Raw genomic sequence first — 21,901 nt, 5'->3', positions numbered from 1 at the left:
TCGTATAATTTGCTATTTTTTTTTTAAATTCTTAATTAACTTTTTTCAGTTATTTTACTATTTTATTTATTGTAACCAAGAGCTACCTTATAATAAACAAAATATAATTAATATATTATTTTTTGCTGGACAGATGGCACCACTGGGCACTGTTATATTTTTGGCATCCAGATTTCCTACTTATCTGGTAGATATAATTAAAATGTTTTTTTCATATAAACCTTGTCTACGGCCACAAAAAAAAAAAAAGAATTAGCCAAATAGGTGCAATTACTTTGAAGTAATGCGTGGACAAACATTTGTGGCCTTTGATTTTTATTCAAGTACAAGATAAAAGAATGACAGTAAAAAAAAAACCCCCGTTTAATAGGTAAGTATGTACGCAAGTACATTTTAAATATATTTTAAGAACTTTAGGTAAAAAATGTAGTACACTTTAATTTTATTAAGGTATCATGTACTTTTATTTTTGATTTCGATTTAATTGTTTTGATTTTATTGGAAGTACAAAACAAGTATCTATACAGCATAAATCACGGGTAAATTTAATAAATATAATATGATATAGCTTTTATTTTTAAGATTCCACATACATACGCACAACCTAACCTAACTTACCGTTTGAGGTAAGTAATAACATTTTTGAAACATTTGTACTTAAATTAATTTTTAAGACAGTATTTTTGTAATGGTTTTTTACCTTTGGCTTTAGACTATTAACTTCGTATATGATTGACATGACAATATTATACAATATCAGATTGAAATTTAGAATACTACAATAGTTACCGAAAATGACAGAAAACGGGAATATCACAATTAGCACACCTAAGTAATTTGTCGGCATTATGAAGACAAATAGATTAACATGATTGTAAAATCGATACACTAATTGAAGGCAGGCTAAAAACACATAAGTCACATATCTCTTGAACCTCATTGCGGGACCAGTAAGCGGATTCCAGGAGAATGCAGTGTTGTGTGAAGTGGTGTTTCTGTTATGAAAATATATATATTATGTAAGCATAATATCTGTGCATACTATTATTACTATTAGTTATTAAATTCAAAGTTTAATTTATATTTAAAATTATAACGATATAAAGTAATAATATATTATATTTAATAATAAAATATAACATAAAATGTATTACAAAATATGCTAGCTAAATTATTTTAGCAATATTTAAACTAAAATTCTTGTCTAAAAATAGCAAATCCAAACAATTTCATACTTACTGGAATGTACTTACGATTAATTGGTAAGGGCGTTGAACACGTTTATTTAAATAAAATTTAATGATCATTCTAATATTTAATTTGTTTATTTTATATTTGATGACCTTGAGTAACCTATAATTTATTAATTATACAACAACAATAACTACTAAATATCTAATTTGGACAGCAATCATACTGTAATTTATATTTTAATGTTTGTTGTGCTCTAAAAACTGCAACGTCTAAATACAAATTTTGGTTACTCACTTATACTTATAGTCACCATGCGTCACACGTCTTATAATATAAGACATCGGATAAATGGGTTCATGACAGTGGTGTAGCTAAAAAGCCTATCCAAGACGCCGCGTGATTATAATATTATTTTATTTTTATTATAACATTATATCATCAATATTTGTCTTAAGACTTGTATAACGTATGTATTGGACAATTATATGTCATTATTATTTTATTCTTCATGGGACTATTCACAGTCCAGTGTATCTTAAAGGATATGCTGTGATATTTGAATGGTGTACCGTGATATTTACGTATTCATATTATGTATAATGTGTTTCTTGGTCATAAAGTACTTATTTTTGTTAAATAGACAATATTCCTTACTGTGCCGCGGCTTATAATAATATTAATAATAATGTGTGGTAGCGGAAAACAATTTGGAAACCACTGCACTACACATGAGAGAAACAAACTTATACATATTATCACAATTAACAATACACTGTAAAAATAAAAAACCCTGAACGTGTACTTAGAATCGTTTGTTATAGGGTAATAACGTGTTTTTTTTTTTATTCATGGTTGCATCTGTGTCCAAACGTTGCTCTGGACTTAATGCGCTGAATTTAATATATTAAACAACAATAATTTTTCCGTTGAATTTACAGTAATGCTTTATTATTAAAGTACTGATAAAATGTTAAATTACTTTCAGAAACATCTAATACACTATTTTTTTTTTAGATATTTCTTTAGATAATAAAAAGAATTTTCCATATTTTTTTTTTTATAAACGTGAAATAAAACATTTTAATGACGATATATTTTAAATGAATTCTTTTTTTCATGCTTCAATAGTTATATAACTAAATAATAAATTTTATGGTCTATTGATCTATCAAAAATTTGGTTTGTGAAAATTGTTAACAATTTATTAATACATAATATATTATAATATCACTAGTAAATGAAATTAAGTATAAAACATACAATGTTTTTTTACATGGCTAGATTAGTATTTAGTATTAATACATTGGTAGCATTCCAAGACTAGAAACGGTTTTTTAAAAAATACATTTTAGTATACAATATTTTCTTATAAATTGTTTACAAACTAAAAAAAATGACTAGGTATATAAATTAAAGTAGGTAACACATAAATTTGTTTAATAATAATAATAATGATAATAATATAATAATAATAATACTAAACAACTAAAAATACATTTAAAGTAACAGATAATTAAATTGCCAAGTATTTAAAAAAAGACGTGTTCGAATCTAAATAGATACTTATATATTCGCACAGAAAATTGCCCAAAAAATACAATCATATTTTAATATAACCTAAAGGTTATAAAGTATAAATATTTACAATATTTTACAACTAATCATATTTGATTGTAGTTATTTTTTTTAACGTGTTAATGTGCATGTGTATTAATTATTTTATTACAAGTAAATTGGATGCATAATAGAAAAATCTATGATACAAATTATAATTAATAATAATAATATTTTCTCGTTTTATTAAAAATAATTTACTGGCTAGGCAACCACACATACGCACTAAACTTACATTAAAATATTATACTACACACTAATGGGTTCTTATAATGTATACGTGAAAAACAAAATATTTAGCTGACGAAGAATCTGTGCCTTGGAAATCTGAATTTTAAATAAGGTTTCGAATTTTTTATTTGGGAATAAAACAGTTTATTTTAACAATAAATTAGCAAAAAATGCTCTTTGACCATAACTGGAATACTACCGACCGCAAGTAAAAATATAATCATGTAAATGAATGACATTTTAAACATTTAACACAGTTATGTTGGATATATATTTTTATAGACTTCAAAAGTTGAGACAAAAAGGAAATTAAAAATAATTATTGACAAAAACAAAAATTGCATTTGATTCGGGTAATTGGTTTTTCCATAGGAGATTTTAAATAAAAAAATAATAAGTTAACAATCTCTGAGCAACCAAATTACCCCCAATTTAATCATTATTATTACGATTGATACTTTTTTCTACTTCAAACACAATAAAAATAAATTGAGACACAGCATTGTTTTTCGTTAAGCCACAAAACAAAACTTAGGTAAAAAAACAATAAAATATAAGAAATAAACAACTAAAATTAAATTAAATAATAAAAAAAATCACTAGTTATCAGTTTGACATTAAGTCGATTGCACTAACTATTTTGACTAGATAATATAATGGAATGCTAAAGGTATCACTATATAATTTCTATTAGAAACTCGGACAAGAACAATACGATTTCTTTAGGAATTTCTATTTGGTAATCAGTTTTGTGAAAAAATATTAATATTCAGTTAAAAATATTTAAGCTCTTTATAAATTAATTTGTTATAATGAACTATTTACTATTTAGTCCATACTTTATTATGTTCTATATGTATGTTAGGTATTACAAAATATTATGATGACGGATTAAACTTTGGTAAAGTTTGTGAAAGCACATAGTTTCGATAAAAATATACTTCAAAAGAATTGTTTATAAATATGTTTTTTTCAATTTGCATGTAAATTGAGCGGTTTTTGACTAGATAATTGATTCGATTGAACAATCGATAAAGGTAAGTGGTTGGACCTTAAAAATATAATATAATTCTATAATATGACTACATATGCGAAGAGATCATTAGGTAAATAATTGTATAAATATCAGTGAAGTGGTTTTCGACGAAATAAATACAATAAGACGTATTAAAATTATAATATTTAAAGCGTAATATTATACCTATGGGTACCGTTGTTTTTTAAAATAAATTTGACCGTTGGTATGAAATATTTTAAAATTAACAGTATAACGTAGCATTGATTTATACATCCATGAAAAATAAAATTACATTTATTTGGTACAATCAAATAATGAATACAATCAGAAGTCGATCGATTTTTGATTTTTTTTTTATATAATTTCGGTTTTTTTCAATTATTGTATGATTATAGGACGGGATTATGGTTTGGTTGAGTGTTTCGATGAAAAATCAATTGGGAAAATTTATCGGGAATTATGTTATGTTGCCTTACCATAATATATATGTCGAGACTCGAGATAATATTTTTATATAAATAAAAAAGAAATAAACCTATCAACTTTTATAGTATAATATATATGGCCAGAAAATAAATCACATTTCGATATTGTACTCTAACATTTTGGAATAAATATCTATATTTATCCTAATTAATTATTGGTCACAACACTTCAGACTGGTGGTTACCCATATGTGTCCCTGTTTGCATGTTGACTACAATGTCGTCTTGGTGGTGGTTTGATGCCGCCATAACTTTTGGATCTTCATCCTTCCACTTATCCATCGACCGTCTCCTGGCATTCATGAAGAAATTGCCGACTGTGGTCGGCTCCAGGCCCAATTGCCTAGCTATGGTCACCTGCATTTCTTTTGACGGCCTTTTCGTTTCCTACGCAAATTAAAAAAAAATTAGTTTTCACGTGTGTACATTCCTGTAAGGATTTTAAATATATTTAACTTTGAAGTTTTCGATTTCGGTTATAAAAAAATTTTTTTTTTTCGTTAATCTTATTTTGGTATATTTTATATTTTCGATTTTGTTTTTCGTTTACTCCATTTGTTGCAATACAGTTTTGAGTTTTTGGTTTTATAAGTAAACTCGATTTGTTAATCAGTTTAATATATTATGTTTTAGTTACAATTATGTTTGTGGTGGTGGGGGGGGGGGGGGAGAGAGAAATAAATATTTCTTTCATAACATGTGGTTAATGGTAAATAAGGTATCTTGAAAAAAAATAGTTACAACTTTACTAATTACTACTCTTTAAATTTAAACATAATTTAATTATATCAAATAAAATTCTCGACAATGATGGTAACAATTGTATTTTCAAGCGTTTTTAATTTTGATATCGCTTATGTTCAATAGCTAAGTATATGTTTTTCGATAAATTGAACTTTGACAATTTTTTCCCTGTTTTTGACGCGCAAGCAAAAAATGTATGTTTGAGTTATAGAACGTATAATATTTCTCATTATTTTAAACAGATAATGGTCGTACATTTTTTAAGTACATATTTCAACGTTTCTTGAAGTTGTTTAAAAAGTACCCCGTTGGTATTATTATAGGTATGTACTTACCTTGAAAATAGCTTGTAGTGTTCGTCGTTGAAGATCCGTAAAGACCAAACGTGGTTTTTTGGGTGCAGATGAATGATCAGGAACAATAGGTTGGACTTCTTCTTTTCGTTTGCAAGGAACTAAAAAAACAAAGGTACATAATTAAACAAATTAGTACTAAACAATTATTTATTAATTGCGATTCAGTCTGGGTAAGAAGTTAGTTTTCAAATGTCTTCATAATACGTACTTAAGTATGATTATTGACATTTGTATTTTAAATTCATATTCGAATACTGTCTTTTAAAAGTATTTGAATATTAATACAAATACATTTAAAAAGTATTCAAAATTCTTTACAGGTAGTACTTTTTTTTTATATTAAAATATTCACGAATTTTATATAGGTACTTAAAATGATTAATAAATATTTAAATGAAGTAATTAATAAATACATTCTTTAATTGGTTCAAGAATTTCAGATGTCACATACCTATAACATTTTAATTAGGTCAAGTTAAACCTCAGCTAGCTACCTAGATATATATTTTAGCTATCATGTCGTCTGAGTATTTGATGACATTTTTTAAATTGTTAGAAGTAGGTATTATTAACCATTATTTTAAGGAACATTTTTTAAATATTAAAATACGAAACAAACATATTGATCATTGAAATATAACGGTAAAAAGAGAAAAAGGTTTTAGTATTCTGGAATTTTATTTTTACGATTAACAATACAGTATTTTATTTTTATCCTAAGAAAAAGTATTTTTTACTTATTTAAAATACAATTGTCAAAAAATATTTGAGAAGTATTTGAAATTCTGAAAATATAAAAGTATGTATTTGAATCTTAACACAACTGTTGAGATTCAATAAATCGTACCTATATATGTGAATTATTTACACATTCACTTCGATTTGTAATAATTTTACGTTTTTTTTGCACGAATCGTGTATCAGTAGATACCCATATACATATATTATAATATTATTATAATAATGTTTCCAAAACGTTATTATAATATAAACAAAATTAAACATGATTAAAAAGTGTTCCGGCAAAATAGAATTGTTAAGAAATATATTAAACTTGGTAAGAGATTTAATTAAGACGTATAGTAGGTATGTATTACGTTTTCTACAAATTGTTAAATTTAGAGGAAGTTGATTCTTTTGATGTAGAAATGTGGAATAAATGTAGAAGTATGTTTGAAAACGATAATAATTTTAAAGAATAAGCAGCACGAGTTATACGCTTTTCGTTTCGAGGAATAAAGTTTTAAAATCAAAACATTATCTCCAAGTATATATAAAAAAAAAAATACATTATGAAACGAAATATTTTTCCGCTCTTCGTTTTAAATCTAATAGAATATTAATTCGGTGGATAATTAACGCAGGAAAGCCACATTAGTGAAAAATAAATAGGTTGTACTTACAACACTCTAGGGATTGAAATAGGTAATAATACATAATATACATTAGGTATTCTATATTCTAACCCGGTACTTTTTACTAATTACTAATTATCTATTAAAATAACAACCCAATGACCCCATTTAAGATAATGCGTAGGTAATTGAATTAGGATATCTCTTACCCATATCATATTATTACATTTAAAAATATTAAAATCACTGTGACAGAACACTGTTTGTCATAATATTATTACACGAAGGGTGCAATAGTAACGATTTTAAAGTGTCCCTACACGGACATTTATTCAAAAAAATCAAATATTTCTGTTTCGTGAAGAGTGACTAACTTAATGTTTTCAAGCGTATCGTGTATAATTTCTGCTTTTAAGTTCCTGACATGCGTTCTACGTAAACACCCACTTAGTCTAGTAAACACGAGAGTAAACATAATATCATTAACTTATTTGTGAGTATTGTTTTGATTTAATTAATTACATTTAATTTACTCATTATATTGATTATAAGCTAATATATTTTCATATATACCTAAGCGATGTTTAGAAGATATATATCACTTTATGTAATATATTTTATAAATATCACAGTGAGTCACTGAGTACATAACACGTATAATGTAGGTACATGTAAGTAATTGGTAATTAAGTTAGATTAAAAGTATAAAATACATATCATGATTATAATATATTATATACCTATATTATATTTACCTACATACCTACATTGGTTTGTATGTTTCTTATTTTATATAAATTATGTATTATATTACATCTACACAACAAAATATCAAACTCAAAAAAATTTGAAAACAGTTAAGCTACGAACTTATTTTTTATTAAGCTAATGGTTATCTACATTATAAAGTACAGTATATCTATTTTATTAATTTTATTTTCAAATATGTCAAATTTGTAAGACATTAATAAATAAATTCATCTCTCCGCTCAGAATCTAAAATAGAATAATTGACTTTCAAAAAGGTTTCATCAAAGATAAACACGGCTAAAGCAACAATATTTAATACTGGATTTTTAGTAAAACTTTGTAATAAACCAAAAATCTTATAGTATTATATTACAATTGTTTTTATTATTGTTTTATTTTTAAAAAGCTTAACTTAACTTTTTAATTAAAGTTCGTTGATTGAAAATTGAAACACGGGTAAACAAGAAAGATCGTTGTTTAAATTCCTTAACACTTAGGTGATATTTGAGATTGTTAAAAAAACCATGAAATTATATTTACGGAATGCACATATTTTTAAGAAAATCTCAACTTTTATTAAGTAAATCAAGCTCCTCCACTTAGAAGCGTTTTTTCGGAAACTGTTTTTTGCATGGTTTCAAATTTAAACATACTTTCCCCAGTGGCCACTAGTTTTTTTAAAACAAATTTATTACACTTATAGAGGTTCTAGTAGTAACTACATGATTTTATTTACAAATATTACGTTTACCATAAATGTAATTTATAAGCGAATGGGTTATTAGTTAATTTCAAATGATAACTTACGGTTTTGTTGTGGAATTTGAGCTACTGCGACTAATAAAAAGAAAAGAAAAGTTACACCCATATATTTCGATAATAAAATGACAAATACATAAGTTATTTACCATTTTTTTTTTATATTTTTAACTGTCTAGATATTTTTTAATTTGATCGTACAACAGATAATAGTAGGTACCTATGATGTTTGGTCATACGAATTTATTGTTTCAATACGATCAATTATGAACCTAGTTGTAAACTGACTACTACCTATATAATTACGCAGAATAACCCAAATTGAATAAAGCGTGTGTGGGTGAAATCATAGAAAACTAGAACAGGGATGAACAAGAGCAAACATTTTGATTGCACTGGAATATACCAGTCAATGCTTACAATGAATATAATATATGGACAACCTGAATGATTTGATTATGGTCAACGGAATTTGTGAGGATACAAAAAAATCATCCTTTACAGTTAGGTACATATAGTTCTCCAAATTAGATGACAATATGACTTTAATTTTATTGTGTCGTAGATACCAATAAAAATAACTTTGCATTTACCGCATCGTTTATTCGTTTAACATTCGAGTAAAATATTCATTTTGAAATTACCATAAAGTTGCAACGAAAGTTATTAGTGGTTTTTCGGTGAAACGTTTTTAAAACGTGTGAGAGAATAAGTTAAAACTTCCTTCCACAAACATTATTTTAATAAAGAAATTTATTTTTGACTTACGTGGTCATTCAGTTTTGTTTATATTTTTTCACATTTAATATTCTATTATATAATGACATGTTTTTTTTTTATCTTGAATAGGGTAAAATAAATATTGTTTTCCTAATATTTAATTCTCGTGAAAAGACAAACAAACTTTGAAGACTAAAAATACTGTTAAAAAATTCATAATTTTACACTATATAAACGTGTTTATTAATAATATTTAAATTAAAAAATCTTTTTACGAATAATTGTCTTCGTACTTATCTTTTATAACCTTAGAGGTACTGATCTATTTATAACATTACAAGTTACGTATAACTAATAATCAAAATTAATGGTGAATAACTGTACATAGCACATGTATTATAATATGGTATTATTACTATGAGTAAAAATATTTATATTACAATAAAAATTGTCAGTTAAACCAATATATATTTTTGGTTCTGAATGTTATTGGTTTTCATTTTTTAAATCACGAAATTGTATAATCATTTTTTAGGAAATTTAGTTTTTAATTATTTTTGTGAGTTAAAACAATATATAATTTTATTTCAGTTATGATTTTGAATTATTGTTCAGATACGTGAATAAAATAATCAGACTACAAAGGTTAGAAATGAAACAATTTACTATATTATTGGGATTAAAGTATAAACAATTTAAGTCAGGATGTAAATCAATAGATAACAACGGATGGAATTGAGCAAATTTTAATAATTTTAATCTTTATAATAACATTATGAAATCATTATTTACAACGGTTTACTTACAAAGAAAAATATTACTACGTATCTATATTATGTGTGGTAGGTATCTATTTATATATTTTATAAAAGGCAAACAATCGGGTATTAATCACGACAGATAAAACAAATTATTTTAGAATGTAGGTAAATCAATATCGGATGGTAGTATGGTAGGTACCTTTTCAAAATTTAGTATCTTATAGTTACTAATTGGATATGATATAATAAAGGTGCTAAACAAAATCAAATTTAATTTTAATATTATTTTGGATGTATTATTATCTATTATATTATGTTGTTGAATAGATTTTGATTTATTTTATATTGAGAAATATAATATTTTTTCCAAGTATTTTATTTGTATTTCTCTCAATACTCAATTTACTCAATATTGTTAGTTGTTACTTTTGTAGTTGTGGAACCACAAGGCCAGAGTACATTATTCGCGTATTAAAAACAAAATATTTAAACAAGATCAAAGCTGAAACACAACCTTTGCTTTTTAAAAATGTCATTGCTTATAATTCGTGATTTTATTACTTTTAGAAGCTATAATATTGCATTTTTGTACGGTTTAATTTTGCTTTTAATTATAATATTATGTTCTCTTAAAGAATATAGGTACCTACGTTTGTCGATTGACGAGAAACGTATATATTACACCTAATATAATCAACATTTTTGTAACAATAAAACATTCTAATCTAATACACTATAATAGAGTGTATACTTATGAAAAAAAAAATATATATTACTGACCCATGTTGTTTATGTAACTTCCGACGTTTGGTGTTGGAACATTCTGCAGTCCATTTTCTGCCAATAACATACCTGCAAAATAAATAAAACGTCATCTATAGTTCACCAAATTGACAACTACAACTCTCTTTCTTTGTTAATAATAATAACGATGAGGTGCCATCGTTACGCCATAAAAATACAAAACAAAAATCAATGACTGTTAATTTTTATCTCGATGAAAAATGACCTTTAAAATAATTATAGTACTATGTATACATATAATTTCATAAATATTAAATATATCAGATTATTAGAACCAATAATAGAATTGAACTGCTTTTAAAATTAAAATAATATTAATTCCGAGATGGGATATGGTCCCGTCTGCGGTTTTATAGTTCTATGTAGCTGTCTATATAATATTTAGTTTCTATCATAGAGTTACAACGAAATTATTTATCGAAAGTGGGAACCCGAATAGACTTTTCAGTTTTTACAACTTATAAGAGAAATAGAAAACATTACATTTTTACAACCGATCGCTGCTTCGCCACATGATAAATATTATTGTTCACCGAAAAACTATTCCGAAGACGAACGAAACACAATAATAATTGAGACGACGACGACGATATTGATCATTTTTTTATTTGGCTATGAGAAAAATGGATTTGTTGCACTCCGGTGATTGGCAATTTTCCAACAAATTCCTATACCTACAGCGTTTGTTACATAACCATGTACCAATAACCCGTCTACGTATTTTTAAAAGCGCGTGAATAAGTATATTTGTAAATTAAACTCGGGAAATCAATTTCCCGAGTTTTATCCGAACATTCCCACATTTATTGTCAATTGAAAACGAAACTAAATCAATTTCGAGCGCAAAAATAAATGAACACTAGCTCGCATGTACGTGTCTTTTAGTACCCCATTGAATATAATACACTAAAACGTCGCAAGTAATATCGATTAAGATTTTTTATAGTGGAGACGATAATATTATAAATACGTATACGAAGAAATAAAGTAACGTAGGCACGTCGCGTATTGTAGTGTACCTATACCTATATTTTATAATATTATAAGTGGTTAACTTTGCCATTAATGTTTTAAATAAAGAGTTTGCAGGAAACGTAATAATTGCCCAATATTTGAACGTCACCATTGGATACTCGTCGTGGGTTTTTTTAAATAATGATTATATATAGCGTCGGTCGTTGAACAATAAATAATAATAATAATAATTTAATATTATTGCACTGCGATGTGTTGTACTTCATTGAAATATATAACTGTCTTTGTCAGCCGTGAAAACTCGTATCCGATGATAAACTATTTCGTATTTTATTGTTTCCAAGTATAAGCTGACGGAAAAATAAATTGAGATGCACCATCCGTGAGAGATGAAATTTGAACCGTAGATACCGTCGATCGTCGAAAAGTAGCTAAATTTTGCCGGATTTTGGCGTTTCCAAATAGTTGTGTAACTATGCTTTCTTGTTATCCGGATATCGCTCTACAGTCTACGGATATAATATTATTATTTGTGTAAAATATTAATAATAATAATAATAATAGTAACAGTTACTCCTAAATACGAAGAAACACGAGTAATATAAATACTTTGCTTCATATCAAGCAAATAATGATAAATTATTACAAAATTTTAAGAACATCTATAATATATGATATTGTAAAGAATAATTGTTGAAATACTATTAAAAAACCGAATAAAAAAGAATAATATTCTGATTTTTTATAATTTTTTTTTTTTTTTTTAACAAAATTCTTTATTACGCTATCTGTTGCAATTAGAACAATAAGCTTAAGTGATAATAGAACAAAAAACAGACAGAATAGAGACTAAAGGAAGAGGCCTCCCATCGGAGGTACTTCAACATGAATAAGTGTTATAAACTAAAAATATATTATACCTAAATTAATGTTGTAATATTTTTTTTAAACTACATACTATAAGAATCTTCGTCACGTATCAAAAGTTTAAATGTTTAAATACCACTGACAATGGTATGAAAATAATGCACTTGACTGTTACCACTGCTGCAGTAGACCACGATTACGCGACAATGACGATTTCGTGTAAACACAATATAATAAGCTTGTAAGAAACTGATTTTTTCCCGCTGTAATTTTTCGACGTGGAATTTAATTCTTTTACTCTCGGTGTAGGTTGTTGAATGAAAAAAAAACGGTTCAAAGCCTATAAATGTTTTCGACTGAAAACATTTTATGTTTGCATTTAATTTACACACAATATTATTTCGGAATGTCGGATACAGAAAAATTCGTTGAAATATAATAATTAAAATCCTCAAATTTACACAAATATGGAACTTACTACGTTCAACGTTTTTATAATTGCTGTCGTATACTCGTTATAATATGTTAGGTTAGTTTATATAACACTGCAGAATTCGAAGTCATGCAATTTTACTCAATGTTCGTATAAAAACTAAACCAAAACTTAAGTAAAATCGTAAAACCGTAAAATCGATAAAAAAAAATGTGCACGACGTAGCCGCCCCTCAACGCCGATTACAAATATTGACATACAATTAATAAAAGATATTTTTTACATAATTAACATAATTTACAATCAATACCTTAATATTTTACATATCATATCTATTAAAAAACGGAGTAAAATACACTCCTGACAAACACACACAAAACTGTGGTAATAAATTGCACGGTCTTGTCATATTCTTCTCTCACCACATTTTCTACGGGCAACAAAAATTCTTATTTTAAATAATTTTTTTTCCAGAAATATTTATAGGGTTCAATTTCAAAATTGTAGAAAAAAAATTATATTTACTTAATAATTACGTCTTAATGAGGAATTTAATTTAGTGCACTTGGCAGAACTGTCCTAACTCTTAGGCCGAAGCCCTTCTATTTGCAGCGACGGTTAGATGTACGCATAGTTTCTAACCAGAGAATCGTTTCTATTCCGATACCGTTTTCCCAGACGCCATATTTTATAATATTTACGATCGTGTTCCAAAATATTTCAAAAACATTCTTATTATGTTAATATTAAAAAAAAATGTTTGTGTTTAAAAGATTATCATTTATCAAAAGTATACGCCATCTGTTATTAATCTTCGTGTACTGTCGTCAGTGTCGTCACTGTCGTCAGTGGACTTTACATTAATATTTATAGGTTGAACTAGTCTAAACAATTTCATTCAAAAATGTCTTGTACGAAAGTCGTTGTCGTATTGGATTTCGATCATTCGAAAACAAAAAAAAGAGACATATATTACTGCACAAGAGAGTGGGTGTTGTAGACACTGTAACACCGCTGACACGACGATAAACATTGCACTCGTATTGGTCCTGTGCACATACGTGATATTGCTGCTCAAGCAGGGCGCCTGTACTGATTATTCTCCTGCTCAGCGACCTTCCCGCTTGACCATACGTTCGCCATACTCGTTTGTGTATAGTGTAAACGTTAAGTTGGGTCTTATATGTGTATACAATCGTATAATACAATAACATAGTCCTGCAGTGTCCTGGTGGTAGGTAGGTAGGTAGTTACGCCGTTAGCTGATTTACTTTTATTCGCTGTAACGTGCGTTACAAACATAATAATATATACAAAATCTATTATACAGAATTCAACAAATAATTTTATTTTGAGCGTTTGTGGAAAGAATATATACAACAAAAAGGTATTTTACATTAAAATATTTAAAAATAACTTCAATTTTATATTTAAGCCGTTCAAGAACTTACGTCGTCTTAAGATTAAAAAATAAAATTATTGTAAAAGTCAATAAAACAATAAATTAATAATAAATAGGCGTGTGCTGTTGCCCCTCGTTAATTTTATTTAAACAAATATATGCCAAAATTACTGATCTGGAGCAACAAAAATAATCATCATGAAAATTTAGCAAATTCGTTACCATCTTAAATGTAGCGTATTATTTAAAAGGTGTAACTACCTATGTATTATAGCGTATAATATGAAAACAGGTGACACAACTGTAGGCACTGTACCGTCGAGATAATCACGACGTTAAATAAAATTAAAATATCTCAGGAAAATGTTTACACTCATGAATTATGTTCAATTATAATATAATTATATACCTAGTCCGTATAAAAGTACCTCCACTGACTATTTTGAGCTATGAAGTTATTATTTAGTATTTATACAACGCTAATGTAAATGATTATATAACAAAGAGGTATTTTATTTTAAATTTGAACTCGTTACAACTTTCAGTTTTTCAGTTTTTTTTTTTTGTTTTTTTTTTACCAATTACCCACTATATGTATCTTGTGAGCACTGAGTTTTGTTTATTTTTTAGATGTATTTTCGGAATTGAGTGGCACTACAACTAGCTGTTAAGTCACACTATGACGTCTGACGGTTTTCTTTTTCCTATTCAACCTCCCACCCAACATTCTGCATCATCCTACTTGTTCTTCGTTCGCAGCTTATCGAAACTGTTTTTTTCCGCATTTGATACAATAGTTTTAATAATAAAATGGTTGACGTATTGACTGGTTTAGTTTTTATTGGTTCTAACCTAATAGCACAGTAAACCAATATATTATTGGTTCTTAGGCCATGAGTTTTTTTTACGTCACTCGTGGTTGTTAGAAAATAACGTTTCAAATATTTAATTAAACGTAATCATATGTGGATCAAATAAAAAAAAGGGAGATGAGGGAGGTGATCTGTACAGACAGACAAAATTAGACCTTCATATAGAAGTTACCATAATAATATTATAACCGTGAATACTGGACAACATGAATCGTTTTGTGATGCATCTAACCTCATCCTTGCTTCAGAGTCTGGATACATAATATTGTCAATAATATATTAATATCATATTACAAGGACACGCGATATATTATTTTTAAATTTTATTTCAAATCTAATTCTTTTTAATTTTCTACCCATCTATTATAATATTATAGCTATATTATTGAGACACAGTAACGAAAAGCTGAAAGACATTTTTTTTATTCAAACGTTTAGGTCCCTATACATATATAATATATATAGTATATATATATATATTGTATAGGTATAGTACACTATACCTGTATAATATAGTAGGTACCTACGTACTTCATGAACACTTAATGGATTTTAATCCGTTTAACATCAAAGGGCCTACCAGTTATAACGGTAGCGAGTGAAATATATTATAATAATATGTAATATTGTGATGTAATAGGTAAGTACATATAACGAATATGATGTAACCCATCACGCACAATAAAATATATTAACAATAGAAAATGGTTCATAACTCATAATTACACAGTCAATTACTCATATATTACTAATAACTTGTAACCATTTTCCACGTTTTAATTGGATTTAAAGAATAAAATCTGTTTTTAGCTCGAAAATTTTACTAACGATAATACATTGTTATTGTTTATTTAGCCTGACATCGGTCAATATTTAGAAAATTATTTAACATCAAAATAATAATAAAATAAATAGATGGAGAAAATGTCAAGGATTATTATTTCTTGTTAAAAACTGGCTTTTCTAAATTTTGTGCAGAAATTAGGTTTATACTTTTGTACTTCTACAGCAAATTTTTCACTTATTTAAGATGTTTATTTTAAGATTAACAAAAAGATAGCAAACTCTGATAAATAAACAATATTTAAAATATACATTTATTTCTATAAACTGAAGAACCAACTAAAAACCTATCAAAAATATAAAATAAGGTTAACTATCAATTTGTTAAATAGTTAGATTAAATTCAATACACCAATTTTACATTGAGTTTATATTGACAATAATACGAAAAAAAAAAGTTTTATAATAGTAAAATATATATTTTATGTACCTACTCTAATATTTTAATTATATTGAAAGAATAAAACCGTTCGTCATAGATATAAATGTCCCCAATAAGCAATTACATAAAATGTACCACATTTTGTTTTTCTATTATAAATATTTATTGACTGCTTTACACATAATAATATTGTATGATTAAATTATTTTATAAATAAATTTAAATATTTAAAAATAATTTTAACATTCTATTTAAAGTCTTATAAAATGTTATGTCCTCTTGTCGTTAAAAAAAGAACTTGTTTTAAACATTAGTAAAATAGTAAATTATGATATTATTATAATAGTAAGTATCTCACTCTGTGCTGCTCATCAATAATTTTGTTTCTAACAAATATAAGTCAAAATATTTTTCTCTGGAATCACTACCTACTTATCTGCATACAACTTTCTAGCTAACCGCATGTGAAATGAATGATAATTAAAATATTAAGTTTGAAGTCTTTCTTACTTTTTACTATATCTACTATCCATAACTGATACAGAAGCAACAAAAATAATGAGTATATAAATGTAGCAAATTTAATTCTTTACCATCTAAGATGTACCATACTTAGAAGATGCAACTACATTAAATAATAATATAATATAAAAACAGGTTACACAGCAGCAACCGAGATAATCGAAACATTAAATAAAATAAAAATATGTCAAGAAAATGTTCGCGCTCGTGAATAGTGTTTAATATTAAAATCTCTAATGATTAGTCTGTATAAGTGCCTATAACTACCTACCTAGGTACTAATTATTTTGAGGAATGAAGTTGTTATTTAATATTTAAAACGTCAATGTAAATAATAATATTTCTATTTTTGATAGACGTTTTTACTGTTTCTCTTGCTAAATGCTAAGTATATAAAATTACCAAGTATAAGTAATTTGTTATGTGCGTGAAACTATATTATTCATTTTATTTATTTGTTTATTCAATGATACAATTTTCACACATTACTTTATTAGTGCATACAGGTTAAATTCCATTCCAAATTAAAACTGCTGATCTAAGTACCTATTATTTGCCTCGAAGTAGAACTAGTAGAAGTTCTCTTAACCGAAATTAATTGGAACTAAGAACCTATGTTTTAAATAAATATATTAGGTACCCTACACGTGGGTATTGAGGCGCAAAGTTGTGATTTGATACTTTAGTTAGAACCGGAAAACACATTTAACGGTTACGTATAGAAAAATGTTTTATTTTAATATATTAAATACATAGAAATCATATCAAACAGATCGTCATTTAAAATTTTAAAGTAGTATACATAATATAATGTGTATCAAGTATCAACAATTAAAAAACATTATATATCAATGTAGATATTATTTGTATATAACCTATACTATTTTAAACAATGGGTAACATATACTTAGTAGCATAGGTCATCCATATATTTCATCTAACTTTTAAGTTTGTATATAAAATCATATAACAAATTATAAATAACAATAAAGTTATATACATGTATCTATACAATTTTAGATCCTTTTTGAACTATCTATTATTTGATTATACAACATATTTCACGTTGTAAATATTTTTCATCAAACATATCTGTAAATTTAAAAATAATCTAATAATAGATTATATTTTGGATAAAAAATATGCAATTTTCAATTAATTTATGAAACGTTTAAATAGAACAATATTGTTTAACGTATTTCATTGTTTTTTTAAAGAAGGAAAAACATTCATTATTAGTTTTTTGTTTGTAGTTTTAAAATATATTTTCAGAAAATGTTCAATAGCTAACATTTTAGTATTTTACTGGTTGAATAATTATTGCGATAAATTTTACTTTAAATATTTGCGAACAGAACATAATATAGATAATAATAATACCGTCTTAGCGTCTTGAAACATATATTTTTCATCGTTATTACTAAAATATAAAATATATATTTTGAATATTTCTTGAAATGTTTACTTTGTTAATAGTATTTTAATTAGTAATTTTAAGAAGCTATATACCTGATACTGAATGTCAATAATTAACAATCAAATAAAGTATGGAAATATTTTAGCATTTTAATTTCTGAAAATGAGTTTTCCATCTCATAACTTCTACAGTTTACTGTATTCGTAACATAGGTGCAAAAATATGCAATAATTAGTTGGTAATTACGCCGTTTCTTCCAGACAATTTTCTCGAAAACTACCGATGATTTATAAACAATGAATATTTTAATTTACAATTTATTTTGTTGATTATATTTTTATACAGTCATATCATTATGTCCAATAATTATTGAAACCCTCATATCCTACCGGACATCTATCCAATTTGATAGTTGGCACTCGACCAAACACTATATACATAGATTCACGGATAAAATAGAGGCAGCTCTCAAAAGTAAAGAATTCTGCACGGTCATCATTTCTAGAAATTTCGTACACTTTCTATCACGTACCAAGGCATCGTCGAGATAACATTTAAAAAAAATAATCGATCCCGCATCCTCCATATTATTTAATTATGATTAAATCTTATCTTACTACATGACGCATTTTTACAGTTCTTGTCGAATCAGATCTTTCGCACGTAGCTAAAATATAAACTGGTGTTCCTCCAATCAGTGTTTCTTTTCTTTATAATATAATCTACTCCCATAAAAAACCAACAGGTTTAATAACACCCTAGGCACAGACTAAGTAGACACAATTATTCGAACCATTACTACAACTGAGATAATCTTAAACGGGCACATTTACATGAACGATCAGGACACGAATTAAAGTCGGTATTCAAAATCGAAGAAACCAAAATATCTATGACAGCCTTTTGTCTTTTTATAAAACGAGTCTTTGGTATTATTATAATTCACAACTCTGGAACAAAACTGTGACAACTTAACATTATTTGTTTTGAGAAAAAGTGATTTTAAATTTAAATCTATGATATATGAAAGATTACCTATTCGTTTGAAATTAAAAACTTAAATACTTGTAAATACTTAAATACCTTACAACATGACTTTTTCAAATATTATGAAATACTCTGTTAAATCCGAAAAGTTAGATTTGTGGCTTTTTACAATTTTTTTAAGTAAGTACAAGACTGCCATCTTTGAGATGTGACTGTATTGCATATATAAATTGGTTTTAAAGCAGCCATATTATACTAAAATATGGCAGTATTGCATTTCATATTGCGACAATTCTAAATATTCACGTTTTACATTCAACATATCACACGATAATTAGATTTATTTTACTGCAAGAACACCACAAATCGAAATAAGGCAGTCTTGAATTTTGACTTCAGTGATTAATTGGATAAATTAAAATAATTATACTGCCATAAAGTAAGTATGGCTCTGTTGCTTAGAAAATCGGCTAAAAATGTAATAGTTCAATACTGACACATATTTTTAGTGGCTAAATGAAAAATTATATAGAATGTAACGTTCTTAAATTTTATAAAGATAATTTTTCACTATTCGAAAGTAGTCATAACACAAAATTGATCAGTTTTGAGTTGTAACAATCTTGTTTTAGAGATGCGATTATGACGATTGAATAATATTAATGAATTTTTATGATTTCTATACTTCAAAAAGTATATGATAATAACGTTTTCGCGCAGATTTTGTAATTAATATAGTTTATGATTATACTATACTTGCTGACTCGACAATGCTTTTGCTATTGCTAGGTTCCATTATAATATATTTATATAGCAGAATTTCCCAGCGTTGCCCGGAAAATAAATTTTGATTGTTCAATTCCTTTTAGGTGTAACACACTGTGGAAGCAATGTCTTTTTAAGTATAAATTATATTTTATTTTAGTTTATAACCGGCGTTGTTTGTGAAATTCGCCTGTGATTATGCGAGCAGTTTATTATCAGGTGGGCAATTTATCTGTGGTTGATCGCGGCCCCGCGTGGTGCGAAAGTAAGTTTATAATTTGACACTAAAAAAATGCAAAAAAATTGGTCCACCGAAACAGTAGTTTGAAGACATTCTGTTTTAAAATACACATGCTTACCGCATTAATAATAATAATTATTATTATTAAAACCAATAGCAACCATTTATAGACAACCTCTTGGGGTTAATGTTTACCTTTTTTCGCGACAAAAATAATGTAGTCCATCTTCTTTCCAAAGGACTTATCTATCTCTATACCGAATTCCATCACAATCGAATGAACGGTTTAGGAATGCATATAGGACATAGGTAGAAACAATTTTTTTGTTATATATATATATATATATATATATAAATATAGATTTTAAACCAATAGAAAACCATTTCAGTCGGCAACAAAAAATGTGGAATGGCTCACATGGCGTATGTTTGTATTTTGACTCCATAACGGGAAAGCGAGAAATCACTGTGGCTCACTCTGACCGCGCATGCGTATAATAATATTTTACTACGAATCAATTTTGAATCAAATTGATAATTGGTTTGAATTAATTATGTGATTCGAGGGGTCTCACACGTGCCTAACTCTGAGTTCGTATATCAGTCGCGTTCACCCACAATGGAAGTGTGGCGCAAACATATACGCGAGAAGCCCTATCGATGCTAGAAACTCACATGTATACATATAGAAGGGTAAATAAGCGACTGCAGTACGTTTTGAAGTTTCTTTCGAATAAGCCATATAATGGTTAGTCGTTGTTTTCGTTGTTTGAAATTTCATTACCACGAACAATGTGGGTACCTTGCTAGGAAAATCGTGAAATGCTCATATGGGAACTCAAGTAGAATAATAATACACAGTAGGTAGGTAATCAGAATTACTCTGTTAGTGATGTAATTAGAGAAAAAAAATGTGGGGAGCAAAAAAAAATAAAAGCTACTCGTGTTCAACAACGTCGCCCGACCAAATAAAAATTTACTATATTTTTAACGTGCTTTATTGACGTAAAATTAAAACGTTGGTACATATTGTAAATTGTATGTAATAGTGTAATACTTAATAAAATTATAAAATGTACCCAGACAAAAGATTGAAACAAATTTCAAACTAACTTTATAAACAAAACTATATCATAATATAGTACCTACCTACTTAATATTTAAAGTTTCACAATACGAATTAAGAAATGTTATAATTTTAACTAATCTAAAATCACCCTTATCTATACGATGACAACGATATCCCACCCGTATACAACCGTTCCTGAGAATTTGTAGAAATATTTTTTAGTATAATAAAATATAGAATATACGGCAGCGTAAAACTTCTAAAACGCGTATGATTTAACGCATGAAACCCGACGATAAGGTTCCGTTTGGGTAGAGGGTAGAGGAAGCCACATA

General features: G+C 26.8%; 1 protein-coding gene across 6 annotated transcripts in view; it reads right to left on the bottom strand.

Moving 5' to 3' along the window:
- Positions 1–2,112: 2,112 nt before the first annotated feature.
- The window catches only part of LOC100158731 (hepatocyte nuclear factor 6-like), a 35,764-nt gene continuing 15,975 nt past the window's right edge, over positions 2,113–21,901 (bottom strand). For 3 of the 6 annotated variants that reach the window (XM_008184550.3, XM_029485880.1, XM_003244269.4), the window contains 4 exons: positions 10,768–10,839; positions 8,555–8,584; positions 5,622–5,740; positions 2,113–4,929 (listed from right to left, as the gene is read on the bottom strand). In XM_008184550.3, coding sequence (XP_008182772.1) covers positions 4,702–4,929; positions 5,622–5,740; positions 8,555–8,584; positions 10,768–10,839 — 449 coding nt within the window. In that variant the 3' untranslated portion in view covers positions 2,113–4,701. The remainder of the gene's footprint in view (positions 4,930–5,621; positions 5,741–8,554; positions 8,585–10,767; positions 10,840–21,901) is intronic. The other 3 variants (XM_008184551.3, XM_029485881.1, XM_029485879.1) reach the window with 1 other exon arrangement.

This window comes from Acyrthosiphon pisum, chromosome X, assembly GCF_005508785.2.
Source record: "Acyrthosiphon pisum isolate AL4f chromosome X, pea_aphid_22Mar2018_4r6ur, whole genome shotgun sequence".
Taxonomy (NCBI): domain Eukaryota; kingdom Metazoa; phylum Arthropoda; class Insecta; order Hemiptera; family Aphididae; genus Acyrthosiphon; species Acyrthosiphon pisum.
This window is presented reverse-complemented; position numbering and strand designations above follow the sequence as displayed.